This window comes from Equus caballus, chromosome 6, assembly GCF_041296265.1.
Source record: "Equus caballus isolate H_3958 breed thoroughbred chromosome 6, TB-T2T, whole genome shotgun sequence".
Classification (NCBI taxonomy): domain Eukaryota; kingdom Metazoa; phylum Chordata; class Mammalia; order Perissodactyla; family Equidae; genus Equus; species Equus caballus.
In genome coordinates, this window is record NC_091689.1 from 87,121,240 (window position 1) to 87,137,500 (window position 16,261).

Here is a 16,261-nt window from a genome sequence, read left to right on the forward strand (position 1 = left end):
TGACAGTGGCCTGAACTAGGACCATCTCCACAGGAAGTGTCGTTGGAACCCTAAGATAGGGGGACAATTTTTGCCTCTTAAAGACCTAAAATAGTTTTTTTTTGAGGGATAGGAAGACGGAGATAGGATATTGATATTGGGCTGGCGGGCAGAGCCTTGAGAAGTGGACAGATTGAAACATCTAAAAAGCAGGGATATGGCGCCTCAAGCAGATCAAAATGTTAAGTGTAGGCCCTCCACAATCTCCTACCTTGTACCTATTCCACTCTGAACCAAAACAGTGATACTTTTGCTTAAACTGGGAAAATCAAATATTGGGTTAAACCCTCCACTCCCAGCCTGAAAACACAAAACCAACATTTACGGTATTTATGTTATTTAGTATTTATTAAAACAACTGTGACTTAACCCAGTGGTTGCTATTTGTCAAGTTGTATTCTAGGATATTTTCTCATTTAATTTTTACTAAGGTCTGATGGCTATTTTTCCGTTTTACAAATGAGAACACTAAGGCTCAAGGAAGTCAATTGATTGGCCCAAAGTCACACAGCAGAGTAGGGTTCGAATCCAATTATTGTTTAATTCTAAAATTTATACTTTTACCATCTTGCTACATCATCTCTCTAAAGGTCCCAATTAGTTAAAAAGTGAGCAGCAGCCCCCTGTGCAGAAAAATTGAATAAAGGCGCAACCAGCAAGCGGAACCAGAACAGACCCCACTAAGATGGCGGCTCCCTGCTGGTAGCGCTCTGTACGTCATCACACTGCGCGCCTCCTATCGCGCACCACGTGGGAAGGCCGAGGGCGGGCCGGCGGCGGGGGTCTCAGGCGTGGGGCGTGGCCCGCTCATCCGTGGCGCAAGATGGCCCTGCCCTTCGTACGGTCGCTGTGCCTGTGCCGCTGGGGAGCCAAACGATTGGGGGTCGCCGCCGCGGAAGCCCGCAGAGGTAGAATATCTTCTTTCCTCTCTTTTACCTCCAAAAAGGTTTCGGTCCGTTATTCACGGAGTCTACTCGGGTCGCTTCCCTTCCCCCATCGGCCTTCGTCTTGGGATTCCAAACTTGGGACACTGTCCGGCTTCTTTAAATCCCAGGGCTTCCCCAGTCGAACTTTTCGGCTCTTTAGACTGCGCATCCTAAAGCGCCCCCACTCTCTTGCCCCCTAGACATGCTGACTCTTCCCTGTTTCCTCTGATCTCATTACTGCCAGCTTTAGATCGGAATACGTGTATATCCCTGGTTCTAGGGTTCTAGCCCCTGTCATCATCCTGTCTCTTTGCTCTGCCCGCAGGCATCAGTTTCAAACTGGAAGAAAAAACCGCTCACAGCAGCCTGGCACTCTTCAAAGGTGACACAGGTGTCAAGTATGGCTTGGTGGGATTGGAGCCCACCAAAGTGGCCCTGAATGTGGAGCGCTTCCGGGAGTGGGCAGTGGTGCTGGCAGACACAGCGGTCACCAGTGGCAGGCACTACTGGGAGGTGACAGTGAAACGCTCCCAGCAGTTCCGGATAGGAGTGGCAGATGTGGACATGTCCCGGGACAGCTGTATTGGTGTTGACGATCGCTCCTGGGTGTTCACCTATGCCCATCGCAAGTGGCATACCATGTTGGCCAACGAGAAAGCCCCTGTTGAGGGCCTCGGGCAGCCAGAGAAGGTGGGGCTGCTGTTGGAGTATGAGGCCCAGAAGTTGAGCCTGGTGGATGTGAGCCGGGTCGCTGTGGTCCACACGCTACAGACAGATTTCCGGGGTCCAGTGGTGCCTGCCTTTGCCCTGTGGGATGGAGAGCTGCTGACCCACTCAGGGCTTCAAGTGCCTGAGGGCCTCTAGTTATATCCATCAATGGAGTCCCTAATCATGCTCTTGGCCAGCCTCCTGCTGAAAGTGTCTGAATCCTTTTAATTCTGCCCCAAGCAGCCTCTAGCTCCCACTATTCAGTGTCTGGTCCTCTGTGCAATTCTTAGTCATCTTCCTCTCTCCTCCCCTGCGAAAGCTAGACATGCAGCCACCCTCTCCCCTCCCCCAAACTACCGCCCATTTCCGTGGCTACCAGGAATGCACTTTCCCTGATTGCCTCCCTGTGCCCAGGCCTTTCTCAGACTGTGTTCAGTCGTTGGGTCTTGGCTTTTAGCTTTGTTCGCATTTATTCATCACTGTGATACCTCTCCCTCTCTTTGCCTACATGTAACTTCTGTTTGTTGGGGCTCTACTGAATCTCTCCAGAGTAAATGCTTTCTACCTCTGGCTGGAGGAGTGGTGCAGTCAACGCTTGGCCCTTTCTCTACAGCACATAGAGTCTGGGCTCTGGCTCCCTCAGGAAGTGCTTTACTGACAGTGTCAGACTGAGGACAGAGCCCTCCTTCCCCAGTACCTCAATGCCACAGACTCTCAGCTCCACACAGCTGTAGCTATCCCCTCCCTGAGTCCATCCGCCTTAATCTGCACACCTCTGACACAGTCGATCCATAATCATTGGGCCAGTTACAACCATGACCAAAGGGGAAGAGACACTTGGGGCATATTGAGGGGATTAGTGTTAGAAACTTTATTCTTAAGAAGTTCTATCTTCATTCTGCTACAATTGGAACTTCCAGAGGGAGGAGGGAGGCCTGAGGTCTTGCACAATCCATTTTTGGGCCTGCTCAGACCCCAGCCTTCACCCCTGCTTGGCAGCAGAATACACTTAACCTAAAGCAGTATTTGGGGTTGAGGGAAACCTGGTGGGGTGAGTATGTATGTGAAATATATATTGTTTGGGCTCTATCTGACACTGTGGTTCTATCTTATTCTACCTTTATGATGGTGATGCAGCTGGGTGCCCCTACAGGAAAAAGAGAAGGATTGGGTTTAGCAAAAATAATTTGTGTAATTAAAGTTTATTTGAGCACAAAATACCTTCTCTGTCTATAAAATTGCTGTTAGCAGTAGCAGCAGCACTTCTTGGCCAAGGGGGGCAGAACTCTCCAGACTACTAAAACCAGGTGTGTAGCTCCCTGCCTTCCTCTGTGGATATATACATGTGCATGGTGGCTAGAGCCCCTTCACCAGTGTCTCTCTCTCATGATAGTTTCTCCAGGAAGAGGAAGAGGGGACCTGGGTGAAGACCTGGGACGGTTTTGAGTGGGGCAAGCCATTATGTTGTATCTTGCAGAAGCCCACAGCCCCCATGGCTAACCCTACTGCCGGTGTCCACCGAGGCACTTCTCTCTACTCTGTCTGCCAAGGGAATGGGGTGTTGTGACTCACAGAAAGCATTGGCCTAAGTCTTGGTCCCCACTGAAGCAGTGCGGCTCTCTGTAGCATGTTTGGTGGTTATGTGTTAAGTGTGTGGCCAACTCATGCTTTTTCTTGAGCAGGGACCGTGTGTGCCTCATGCTCACACCATGCTCTCTAAGTTCTCTTTGGACAGCGCCTCAGCTACTGCTTCAGCCTGAGTCTCAGATGGTGTGTAGGAGTCCTGGTAATCTTGAAGCAGTTTCACCACCTCCAGGTGGTTGAACTGCACAGCATCATCCAGGGGAATGTTGCCCCACCTGAGAGGAACAAAGACCATGATCAGGCATGAGGACATCGAGAGTGCACTGGTAGTATACATAACTGTGGTAGCTGGAGGGAGCGGTGGAGAAGCTGCTGCCCACCTCCCATTCCCCCTTTCAGCTCAATCCTACTCACCTGTCCTTGACAAAAGGATTCACTTTGCAAGCCTCAATCAGGAATTTAACAACTTCAGTGTGTCCTAGGAATATGGGCAGAAGGAAAATGAGAGGTACAGATACCGAACCTTTTGGTGTTAACATTAGCACAGACCCTTGGCAGCTGGAGTCTGAACCAAGAGGGGAAGGGAAAAGGCCTCTTCCCATTTTGCTCCCTGCAGCACCCAATAATGGCCTGCAAACTGAAGTGCATCTGGACAAAACTAGTTGCTGCCCCTGTAATCTTCAAGGCATATACTCTGGGTAGAAAAGAAAGGGCTTTACGCTCTGCTTCCCCTCTTACTTAACCTTCAGATACCTTCAGCTGCAGCAACATGCAGGGCTGTGCGGGAGTCATAGTCTTTCTGTTCCATGTCCATGGCTGATAAGGCAAACCTGAGGGCAGTGGAAGCAGCTGGAGTTACCCACATCAGCCTAGAATCACTAGTGTCCTTTCTGAAGGGTCAGACTGGAAGGGTTCCAGAAAAAATAAAACAGAGCTATGCCAAGATCTGTAGACCCTGCACAGTCTCTGTTCTCTACCCAGATAAGACTATTTTCCCCATGTCAGAGAGATGGGAGTGTGACAGTTCCAGAAACATCTCTGCCTACTCAGTACATATTTGTTGATGTTGGTGATCTACTTGAGGCAGGGTCCTTACCTACCTCCTAGAACTCTGTTCTTTTTTTTTTTGAGGAAGATCAGCCCTGAGCTAACATCCGTGCCCATCTTTCCTCCACTTTCTATGTGGGACGCCTACCACAGCATGGCTTGCCAAGCGGTGCCATGTCCACACCTGGGATCCGAACTGGCGAACCCCGGGTTGCTGAAGTGAAACGTGTGCACTTAACCGCTTTGCCACCGGGCTGGCCCCCTAGAGCTCTGTTCTTAAGACCCAGTTTAATCGTAACAGTGGCTACCATTAATTAAGTTCTTATCACATGGCAGGCACTGTACTTTTTAAAAAAATCTCATTTAAATCCATTCTCTCTGACTCTGAAGCTGAAGCACTTAACTGTCTTGCTATGTTGACTCCTAATGAGATCTCTGACCAGGAGTCCTTCATTGTGTTTATTTGGTCACAGTAGAAGTACCTTCGAAGAGCTGAGACATCTCCAATATAGGCAGCAAATAACAGGTTCACCACAGTCTTGTTCTGGAAAACAAATCATACCCACCTGAGATTAACTGTGACTTTGAACCCACCCATGCCCAGCTCTGCTCTGTGACCCTCTTCATGGATGCTTAGCCAAAGGTATTGCTGAAGTGTTATGGAATGTTCTATTCTGAAATATTCTTATGAGCTACCTGGGGTTTTCCTTACCCGAACTTCTCCCCCTTCACGTCGTGGGTCTAACTTCCGAGCACAGTGTCTCAGGTTGTCATAATTGTGGAAATTGAAGAGAGACACCAACTTCTAGAATTGTAAGCCAAACAGATTGTTTACTTATTCCTTGTGCTTAGTAGGAGCTCAAAATTACTTTATTTACTCATTTAAGAATATTAAATACTATATGCAAAGTAACTCACCTGGCAGAAGCTGACGCCCCTATAGCTATTCCCCAGCTTGTCCAGTGGAGGTGACAGACACATCATTCCCATGACATTGGGTACCACCAGGAGGATGGCTCCTGACACAGCTGACTTGGCTGGCAGGCCCACCTTGGGGATAAAGATGCGCTAGAGGTGTCCCAAGTCTGGGTTAACCAGTTAATCCATCCCAGGTGACTGCATGGGCAAAGCCTCACCCATCCCAACCTTTTGGCTTGTTAGTTAGCTTCTCTTCTTACTCCTCTCCTCCCCCGACACCCCCTTAAATTCATGGCTTCAGTAAGGAAATACTTATTGAGTATCTGCTCTGTGCTTGATGCTGTGCTAGAACTAGGACAAAGTCCTTTCACCTACATTCTGGTGGTAGGAGGTAGACAATAAACAAGTAAACGTATAAATAGACAAAAATCATCACAGCTTATGATAACACAGAAGAAAAGAAGTGGGGTGCTGTGATAGAAGTGGGAGGGGCCCACCGGAGGCAGGGTGGTCAGAAGAACCTCTTTGGAAGTGCCCTCTGAACTGAGACCTGGAGGAGAAGCGCCAGCCACGTGATGGGCGGCAGAAGGGCGGTCAGAAGCTGCAACATCATGCGTTTATGTATCTGAGGGACATGGTGTGTTTGACAAACTCCCTAAGGATGCTTGGCCTGATCGCCTGGCTGGAAGTTAGTGAATGAGAGGCAGGAACAAGCTTCCACCTCTCCACCTTCCGAGACTCAGGGTGCTCTCTTCTTGGCTCCAGGCTCATGGCAGATGAATGGCAGGGCCAGAGGCACTCACATGGAAGGCAAACTGGCCCGAGAAGTCGTACATGCCGCAGGAGTGCATGAGGCTGAGGGTGTTGCGCACTGCTTCAGCGCTCAGCACACTCTCGCCTGTGATGGGGCAGATCCCGCCATTGGCCAGGGTGGCTGCCATGACACTGCCTGATTCACAGGTCACCTCCACAGAGCACAGCTGTGGAGACAAGGCAGAGGTGAGGGTGTGGTGTGGACCTCAACACTGCTCTTGGGTGTAGAGCAATGTTCTTGGCATCCTGATCTGTCAGCAAATCCCACTGGAGAGGAGCATTTCTCTTGTGGGTCAGAGCAGGGAGGGCAGTCTGTCCTGTTCCTTGGGCCCTGTGCTGAACGGCAGTGTTGACTTACCTGGAAGTAGAGATCAAGGGCAGCCATCATGTCCACCCCCTTAGGAAAGCACTGTAAGGAAGAAGAGGGAAGAGCATTTCTCTTCAGGCCATCGGCAATCCCTGTCACACTGCCAGGATCTCAGCCAAAGTCCCCAACCCCGATTGCCCTTCCACCAGCCACAGAATTCCCAGGGACTTTCTCTGCTGGCCTCTCCCAGTTACCTTCTTTTCCTTTAGATAATAGCCGATGGCATAATTCCGATCCCCTGTTTCCTTCTCTGACTGGAATCTGAAGCAAACACCCAATTTAGTACTTGACATCTGAGGGGTGGGTGTGAGGAGAAGGGGGAAAAATACCTTCCCTGAGAGAGACAGAACTAGATCACACATGTCAGACTAAATCAGCCCCTTTATAACTTCTCACAGTAACACTGGAGGGAACTTCTGACCCTGAGCCAGCACCGGGCATGGCTTTATTGTAAAGTGTGAAAAACAAAACCCAAAAGTGTCTAACCATCTAGTCTGGAAAACTGGTGAGGTTTTTGGCTTTGAGAGGCTTGGCAAGAAAGGTCCTAGGTGCAAACCCTCACATGCCTCTCTCAGTAAGTACTAAACAGAAATGGAACAAATTCTTTTACAAAGTAAACAATTGTCAATGAAGGCGCTCAGAGGAAGCTGGGCCTGGGATTTCTTCCTCCTAAGATTCTCTCTCTCATCCCCCTCCTCCACACCGCCCCCCAACACAGTCAGCCACTCCTGCAAACAGTGCCTTACGTGGCATTGCTGAAACCCACGTATTCACTCCCAGCCATTCTGTTCAGATATTGCAACACCTAGAAGAGAACAAGGGTCACAGGAGGCACCGCATGAGTGAGGACTCCTCCTAAACACATCCTAGGCTGACAGCCTTTCTGAACTCCTCAGTCCTGATCCCAGCAGAGACTGCATGAAGCTTTCCTGTCTGAGGCCAGGAGATTCCCATACCCCTGGAAATAAGGCTTCTAGTGTGGGCTGGTGCACTGTCAAACTGGGGTTAGAGCCAGGCACTGGGGCAGCTGGAGAGGACGATGTGCCATGGAGAAAAGCAGCCAGGGCTGAGGAGCAAGGGAACTTACAAAATCAAACTTCTCTGCTTTGTTACAGTCCATCTGCAAAGAGAGAAGAGATGAGTTTTCCAAGCCTCAGAGGACAGCAGGAGAAGGTCAGAAGGACCTCGGGGAGTCAAAGTGTTAGACTGGTTTTACTGCTGGGAATGCGTAATATTTTATAATGACTTTTTTTTACAACTGAGGTTTTTTGTATCCATGCATATCTAATGACCTTAAAAACCACATCATTTAGATTTTATTATCAAGTAATGAGTACAGATAACCTTACCCATCCCTGAGTCTCACCCTCCCTTCCATTCTCAATCCAAACCCCCACCCTTGACTCCCACTTTCATTTTCCTGATTCCAGTTCTGTCTCCAAGCCCCAGCCCTATTCCTGATCCCCTTCCCCATTCCATACACCCCCGGCTGGAGCCTTATGGGGTCCTTTGCCTGAATCCCAGAGCCATCTCCAAGACTGGAGTGAGTGACAGGAATGGGATGAGGGTGTATGTTGCATATATTATAATATTCAATTATATCAATTATATTGATAAATAAAGCTAAAGATTTTAGCTGAGAGCCAATAGGGCCTGCTTAGATGGGAATCGGAGGAGGCCAGCCCCAGATACAGGGTTGTAGATAGAGCTATTCCAGAGCAAGGGGAGAGCCTGAGCCTGCTCCCCCCACCCCACCCCAGATTGCTTCCGGTACGTATCAACTACAGTGTCAACACCACAGGTCTCTGACACCTGAGTCCCTGGGGGAGGGTTCCTAACACCGCCCTCCCCAGGAGCGACTGTGATTGGCTCCAGAGTGTTGTTGCCCACATGCTCTCAGGGCCTTGCTCAAGCCCTGGGAGACCTACAGCTGACAGCCCAGCCTGACACCCTTGCTCAAGGCCAACTCACAGTTCCAGGTGACGTGAATAGCTGCCCTGGCCTGGCCATTCACCCTTCCTTCCATGCGTCCCTCACCCAGAAGTGGCCAATCAGTGCCTAATGGTGCTGTCCTCCCCCTGTGTCTGGCATTTGGCCATTGGTCCTAGGCAGAGGTCAGGACCTGCTCACTTCTCTAAGGGCCAAGAAGCTCTGGGCTCCAGATTCACAGGTGGGGGCCGAGGTACAGTGCCTTTTCCTAACATCCTCAGCATAATATGTGGGTCCCTGCTGTGTCCTCACTGCCTCCTGGGGACCCTCAAAGGAATCAAGACCCCACCAGTCTTCCTGGAGAGCTGGGCAGATATGCGGGATATAGGAACAGGGGGGTTTAGAGAACAGTACCTTCCAGAAGGCTAGGGTGGCACTGACCTTGATCAGGGAGCTCACGACAATGGCACCAGCATTGACCATGGGGTTATGGGGGATTCCTGGGGAAATACAAACCACTCAGAGTCTTATCAGCCACTGAGCAAAACCTCCTTTAGAGCTGCCCACTCTGCAGGGTAGACAAGAAAGATTGCTGGGGAGGATGGAATGACAGAGCTCATCAAGAAGGGCAGAGAAACAAACAAAGCTGGTAGGATAGGGGAAAAGAAGGGGGCGTCCAGGAGTTTGGCTGAGCCCAACAGTGCTCACCTTCCTCATTGAGGGAGAGCTTGTTGTAGCGCAGGCCGCTGGGCTCCTTGCCCACAAACTTGTGCACGTAGTCAGTGCCTAGGGTGCTTATGGAGATGGCATAGGTGAGGGGCTTCACACAGGACTGCAGGCAGAAGGGGATCTTTGTGTGGCCCACGGAGTGCCTGGAGGCAGACAGGCGCCATGAAAGGGGTCGGCCTACATTCTGACCTGTGCCCTGCCTCCCCTTCCTCTCACCCAGCATCTTACCGCTGACCATCCACCGTGCACAGGGAGACGCCCCACAGGTCTGGATTTGACTTGGCCAGCTGAGGGATGTAGGCCGCCACCTGGGCATGAGTGAGTAGAGAAAACAGAAACAGATGGAGATATGGATGTGGAGCGGGGCACAGAGCTGAGGATCAGGGTCAGGGGAATCTTTTAGATAAAAGCTAAAATTCTGTCTTCTGCAGGGCAATGGGTTCCCTCCTGCCTGTTGTTCCCAGAGACACCCAAGCCTTAAGTCCTAGAAGGCCTTATCTTTCCCATAGAGATGGCAAGAAAGCCCATGGAAAGAAAAAAGAGGAGAATTCTGGGGTCAGCTTCCCATTCTGGTTCTTAGGCTCAATTCCTTTCTAGGTTTCTTTCAAAGTTCTGTTCAATCTGTTTGCCAACTGTCCCCATAAAAACCTCAGATTCCTTCACCTGCTCTAGAAATCAAATGTATAGAAATACATAAAGCCCTTGTCCTCATTTTTAGAGGCTCTGCTTCTCATCTCTCATCCATTGGATTCCCAGCCCCAAGAAATCTCCAAGAAGCAAGGTATATCTGGCCCAGAGCCCTTGCCCCTCCCTTAGTCCCCTGGCCCTCACTTTGCCTCCAGTGAGCTCTTTGGCATCCTCAAAGATGCGATCCACATGTCCTGTGAACTCCTCAAAATCAGGAATGACAAACTTCTTTCGGAACGCCTGGGTCAGGAGCACAATGTTGCTGCTCACACACCTGGATCCCAGACACGATTGGGTTAGGGGGCTGGAGAGATGCAGATGTAACTCACTCTGGAGCCATGGAAGTTGGGAATAAAGAAAGTGTGAGTGGTCATCAGGTTTGGGACCAACAGTTGTGTGACCTTTGGCACGTTACTTTATCTTTCTGGGTCTTAAGTTTCTTTGCCTCTAAAATAATGGGTTGTAGTGATGTGGAAAGATATCCCAAGACACAGGATATGAGAAAAAAATAAATATCTGAATAATATGTATAGTAAGTCACCTTCATATTTAACAAATCCTAAATCACATACATATTTATATATATTCCTATATGTATGTAAATGCATAGGGCATTATCCTGAAGATACCTACTAATCTCTTAACAATGTTTCTAGGAAAAGGGACTGGGATTGGGGAGACAGGGGAAGGAGGACATGTATTTCTATATTGTGTGAACTTTTATAATGAATATCTGCATATTCATGTGTTACTTGTGTATTAAGTAATAAAATAAAATGAAGAGTGGAACTATCCAGTCCCCAGCATCCCTCCCTGATGTTGTAGTCTACGTCCACAGAACAGTTTTGAGAGTGGTGCCCTTATTTCTGGGACCCTCACTTTTGGAAGAGATCTCGGTCCAAGAGGCCACCACTGCTGGACTCTCGAACCATGCGGCGCATCTGGCTCATGCAGTCCCGGAGCCGAGGATCTGAGGTCTGCAGTCCGGTGGCCTTCAATGCCTTTAGGGGAAAGCAGCAGTTTAGTAAGGTCAGCTACAAGGACAGAAATCCAATCCTAATAATCTTTCCCAATGGAGAAAAACTCACTCAACCCCAACTACTACAGTAGGTGGAACAAATGGGTGTGCAGACTAAGAAAGGAGGGAATGGAGCAGCTTTGAAGGCTAATAGGGGTTTCCTGCCCACTCTTTTTTTTTTTTTAACCAAGGCAGCTGGTTTCTGAACCCCTTGGGGTCAAATTCCTAAACCAAGAAGATGGGTTGAGTCAGAGGGTTTAATCTTGCCACCGTGGAGCAGGAATGGGATAGCCTTATCAGCCGAGGCATCTGCCATCATCTGCTCTTCTTCATCCTCATGAAGCAATCCATTAGCTGCCCTGCGCTTGTCCTACCCTCCTTTTCCCACTTCCCAGAGATCCTAAGGGATTAGCCTTCTGAGCAGGTAGAGAGGAACTTACAGTAGTGAACTTGTGGATAGGGATGCGCTCCTGTCCCTCGGCAATAGTGTAGAAGAGCAGATCACCCAGGCGGGACAGCATGCCACTCTCTGAGGAATCACTGTTTGGGGCAGAGCCGGGGAGGAGGACAGGAACCTGAGAAGTGCTTCCTGCTCCTCCTCTCAGAACACGGGCTTATAAGTAGGTAGGTGTCCTCACTCTGTGCCTCCTCCCTGAACCATCTGATCTAAACCTATAATTCCAACTTTCACATCTGCCCTGAGAAGTCTTACATCTTACTCTCTAGCTTTCTTTTGTTCTTAACCTTCAGACCTTTATTTCTAGCTGCCTTCTAGAGACTTCCATTTCTAGATGTCCCACAGGCACCGCAAACTCAACATGTCCAAACCTGAGGTCATCCCACCCCGCTCCCTCTGCTCCTCGTCTTCAGTTTCCCACTGGGTTAATAGCGTTACCACTCACCCGGGGGCCAAGCTGGAAATGTGGAATCATTGGGATAATGCCCACACCTTACATCCATGTGCAGTTGGTAACCAACATTGCATGAATCTACCTCCATAATGTCTCTCCAATCCACCCTCTTTTCTTCTCTCCCCCTGTGCCAGGATGGTGTAATAGAAAGAACCAGAGCTTGCCCCTTAAAAGTTGTGTGATATCTTAATATGGAAAATAAGGTTATTTAATATTGCTGAACCTGTAAAATAAGGGTAGTAATGTCTGCTTCACATGGGTGATATGAGGCTTAATTAAAATAACATTCCATGAAAAACTGTCTTTCACAAAGCTGCTGCTCAGTAAATCATGCTTCTCTATCATCAGCCCCCTATCGTCCGTTATCTAACCGCCACTACGCTCTCTTGACTTCCAACCCATCTTCCACAACGTGCCTAGTTATCTTTCTAAAACTCAAATATCATTTTTCTACTCAAAAACCTTTGACAGCTCTCCCAAGCCTACAAAATAAGTCCTTATTTCTTGCTATGGCATTCAAGGCTCTTTAAAACCTGCCAACATTTCTTTCCTATTCTCCAGTGTGCCCCCACACTCTAGTTATCCCAGGTAAAGGGGGCTCCCCAAATGGGGCAGGCACTGTCAGGCTTCCTGGTCTTTGCTTATGCTGCAGCTTCTGCACGGAATGACCTTTTTCTCCTTCACCTGACACAGTCCTGTTCATCCTTCAAGGTCCAGATCAAATATTACTAACTCTGTAAAGGCTTCCCAAACATCCAAATTTTGCTTATGCTACTGGTATGACACCATCTTATTGACAGAAGGATCTCCCTTGCCCCACTATTAGGACTTTGTGTTTTATATATCTTTGTCTTCCTAGCCAATGCTAGGTCTAGCCAAAGTCCTAGCCCACACTGGGTCTTCAATAAGGAATTACCAAGTTACATTTCTAGGAAAGCCCTTGTTCCCCAAAGCGTCTCTCTTGCTGGCTTATAGCACCTAGAATTCCAGGTACTGAAGACTTCTTGGCCTTCAAGAATTCTCCTATTAATATGGTAACAGATTTAGAGGAATTATTTTATCAGATCATTCCAAATATGACAGCTATTTAAGACGCTTCAAAACCCTTTGATCCAACAATTTGACTTCCAGGTATTTATCTTATAGGTGTACTCACATACCTACAAAGGAACATATTCACAGTTATTCATTGCATAGTTAGTAATAGACTGGAAACAACCTACATGTGCAACAGGGAAATGGTTAGGTAAATTATGGTATAGTCATATAATGGAATATTATGCAGTGTAAAAAAAGAAATGAGGGCGTGCTTTAAGTATTGCTATGGAATGATCTCTAAGATGCAATACTAAATAAAAGAAGCAAGCGGTAGAACAGTGTTTATAGCATGGTGCTATTTATGTTTAAAAGAGAAAAAAATATGTTTGCTTTTTCAGGCACAAAACATTTCTGGAAGGCTATCTAAGAAACTGTCAAGACTGATTTACCTCTCTCTAGGGAGATGAAGCAGGTGCTGGGCCAAGGAGTGGGAGGGATACTTCCCACTATATATCTTTAAGCCATATGACTATGTGGATATTATGTACTGAATATCATATATATGAATATGAATATATTATCTATTGAAACAATGCATTAACAAATAAAAAGCCTCTCAAGAGCTTGGCATAGACTAGGCATGTGTGTGTTCTGGGCCAGAAGGAATACCAGGAGAGGGGGCAGTTTTCCTGTTTCCAACGAAATCCAATTGTGACAATGAGGCTAGTGCCTACAGAGAGGAGAGGATCCATATGATAACAGGGGAAGGGAGGGAAAAACTACCTGAGGAATGACTCAAGTAGGATTGTATGTAGCCACACTGAGGGCAGGTCTCTGTGCCTGGAAGCTGAAGGAAGACAGGAAATAATGCCATACCACTTCCTGTAGCACAAGCTTTAAAAACGTGCACACCCTTCAACTCAGATATGATTGACCTACGATATAATGTTGAGGGAACAAAGCAAGATGAAGAACAATGTGGATAGTATGATACCATTTGTATAAAAAAAGGGGAAGTAATATCAATATGTATTTGCTGATATATGCATAAAATATCTCTAGAAGGTTCTACGAGATATCGATGATGGATGTCTCTGGGGAGCAAAATTTCCTAGGAATTTGCTCTAAGAAATAATTAAACAAGTGCATAAGAATATGTTGTAAGCAAACTCAAGATTGGTTAAATAAATTATGATACCTCATAAACTGGAATCTTAAAATGGCAGCCATGAAAATAACAGTATCATACACACACACATTCAATGATATTAAGTAGCTGTTCATAAATGGAAAAGATAGTTACCAAAGAATATGAATACTATGATCCTATTTTTGTTAAATTTTATATATGTATAGGATATAGATGGGTATATGTAACAATGTTAACTGGTTACCTCTAATATTGGGATCTTTATTTTCCTCTTGATACTCTATCTTGTTTTTCTTTTATAATCAGAAATACAATAAAGCTAAATATTAAAAAACAAATAAACAATAACCTGAATAACAGGGCACTTTGCTGCCCTCCTTGCCCCCCAAACACAAGAACCCCTCCTCTTCAAGGTGTCACACTCCCAGAGCTCATCTCCTCCAGTGCTCTCAACTCCTTCTGCCCAAGGGAGCGTCAGTCCCAGGCCATTCCCAAGAAGTTCCTGAGGAGCACAAGCAGCCACAGGCAGGAAGATCAAAGTTCCTAAAAACACTTCCATCACCTGACGCCACTGGATAAGGAAGTGTGTGTGGGGAACCCGGGATACCTCCTGTCTCCCATCCCACAGAAAGAGTGAGGGTGAGGGAGGTTAAGTATTTGCTTCATCTCATCACCATTTCTCCCATGATGACTATTTGGGAAAAGTTGGGGTGGAGAGTAGAACAGAAGAGCAAGGGCTTATTCTTGAAAGTTTAAATGTTTCATGTCTCCTTGAGAAGAGGCTGATGGAAAGGTATAGCATAATAATTATTATTAATAGTAAATAAGGGGCCAGCCCCGTGGCTGAGTGGTTGAGTTCGTGCACTCTGCTTTGGTGGCCCGGGGTTTCGCCAGCTCGAATCCTGGGCACATACATGGCACAGCTCATGAGGCCATGCTGAGGCGGCAGCCAGCATGCTGCAGCTGGAAGGACCCACAACTAAAAATACACAACTATGTACCGGAGGGCCTTTGGGAGAAAAAGGAAAAATGAAGTCTTTTAAAAAATAATAATAATAAATAAATAATACCTTATTGGTCTGTTACCTGTCAGGAGAGGGACTCTAGTGGTGGTGAGGTAGTGCTGTGGGCTGTCTGGCTACTTTAACTGTGGTGTGCATGTCTTTCTGAAAGTCATCAATAGATGTCAATGACGGGGGAGATGATCCATTTCCTGTTTTGGCTATAATAGAACAGGGGCTACTTGGACAGAGTCTACGTTGGCTTCTGAGGAGGACAAAATTTCCTGCTCAGCTCCGTCTGCGTCTTGCAGAAAAGAGGCTCAGCCACAAAGCGTTCCGAGTGGTGGGGGAGAGAGGTGCAGCCTATCGGGCAGAATATGAGCCCACGGGAGGAGAACACTTTAAATCAGGGAGCCTGACTGCACAAATAAAGGCTCTGACTGCCTCTGGTTTGGGAAAACTGCGTCTTATGATTTCACCCCCGCCCCCCCCCCCCCACAAAGATTTTCCAAATTCAGCGACCAATTGGAAAACCACTCTTATTCTACAGATTAGGGACAGGGACCTCTGATAACGCACACAACCCAACACATACGCAAACGACAAACGCCTGTACCTGCGCACCAATAATACTCACGCATCACACATTACACGCTGAGGATACACCAAAACACAAACACATCACACACACACACGAGTACACCAGGACTCGAGGCAAGAGGCTGTTTCATACCCACGCATCCCCTAAAATACACACGAGGACCGGGGAGGAGAGGGAGGGTAAGGATGGGCGGTGCGCACAGGGCCCTGCACTCAGACACGTGCACCAAGCAACACTCCGTGCAAATCGCCGTTCCCGGTTAAGCACGCACCTTGCACAGGCACCGTCCCGAGGACCGACCAGCCCAAACGCCCTCCCGGGCGGACGGCACGTTACCGCCCGAGCGCGGCGGACCCAAAGCCCCAAATCTAAAGGAAAAGGCATCGTAGGCTAGTGAGAGAGGAGAGGGGAGACGAGATGAGCTCCCGGGGGAAGGGGATTCGGGAGCTAGCGAGAACGACAGCGGGGGTGGGAGCCAGCCTGTCCCCTGTCCCTGTCCCGCGAGCCTTACTGATCCTGGTGCTGCGGCTGGTGGCAGTGCGGCGTCTTCTTGCCCTGCGCCGCGGCCTCACTGAGGTGGTGCCGGACGCCCCCGCCAAGGAGGGGGCTCCAGCTCAGGTGACCCCAGCCTCCCCGCCAGCAGTGACTGCCCGCCCGGCTCAGCGCATTCTGCAGAGCCCTCATGGAGCGCATCCCCCCAGCGCGCAGCCCGCTCGGTCACAGCGCCCCGGGCGTCTGAGCGGTGGTTGGAGGGAGGGGCGGAGGACTCGCAGACGAGGCAGGTGGGGGGAGCCC

At 48.4% G+C, this 16,261-nt stretch overlaps 2 protein-coding genes across 7 annotated transcripts in view; one reads left to right on the plus strand and one right to left on the minus strand.

Moving 5' to 3' along the window:
• Positions 1-788: 788 nt before the first annotated feature.
• SPRYD4 (SPRY domain containing 4) lies at positions 789-2,891 on the plus strand. The gene is made up of 2 exons (XM_001504845.5): positions 789-947; positions 1,291-2,891. Exons 1-2 carry the CDS (start codon positions 863-865, stop codon positions 1,827-1,829), a joined length of 624 nt encoding a protein of 207 aa, XP_001504895.2. The 5' UTR covers positions 789-862; the 3' UTR covers positions 1,830-2,891.
• The window catches only part of GLS2 (glutaminase 2), a 13,960-nt gene continuing 219 nt past the window's right edge, over positions 2,521-16,261 (minus strand). The window contains exons 1-20 of one of the 6 annotated variants that reach the window (XM_070271659.1): positions 15,978-16,261; positions 15,738-15,834; positions 14,109-14,183; positions 11,206-11,305; positions 10,627-10,748; positions 9,892-10,021; positions 9,289-9,368; positions 9,040-9,203; positions 8,773-8,831; positions 7,490-7,522; positions 7,149-7,207; positions 6,597-6,663; positions 6,394-6,444; positions 6,026-6,202; positions 5,223-5,354; positions 5,017-5,109; positions 4,787-4,848; positions 4,011-4,087; positions 3,672-3,735; positions 2,521-3,532 (exon numbers count right to left, since the gene is read on the minus strand). The exon at positions 15,978-16,261 is cut by the window's right edge and continues 173 nt beyond it. In XM_070271659.1, the coding sequence (XP_070127760.1) occupies positions 3,376-3,532; positions 3,672-3,735; positions 4,011-4,087; positions 4,787-4,848; positions 5,017-5,109; positions 5,223-5,354; positions 6,026-6,202; positions 6,394-6,444; positions 6,597-6,663; positions 7,149-7,207; positions 7,490-7,522; positions 8,773-8,831; positions 9,040-9,203; positions 9,289-9,368; positions 9,892-10,021; positions 10,627-10,748; positions 11,206-11,286 (1,608 nt within the window). In that variant the 5' untranslated portion in view covers positions 11,287-11,305; positions 14,109-14,183; positions 15,738-15,834; positions 15,978-16,261 and the 3' untranslated portion in view covers positions 2,521-3,375. Of the gene's footprint in view, positions 3,533-3,671; positions 3,736-4,010; positions 4,088-4,786; positions 4,849-5,016; positions 5,110-5,222; positions 5,355-6,025; positions 6,203-6,393; positions 6,445-6,596; positions 6,664-7,148; positions 7,208-7,489; positions 7,523-8,772; positions 8,832-9,039; positions 9,204-9,288; positions 9,369-9,891; positions 10,022-10,626; positions 10,749-11,205; positions 11,306-14,108; positions 14,184-14,950; positions 15,229-15,737; positions 15,857-15,977 lie in introns of those variants that run through there. The other 5 variants (XM_070271660.1, XM_023643795.2, XM_070271658.1 and 2 more) reach the window with 5 other exon arrangements.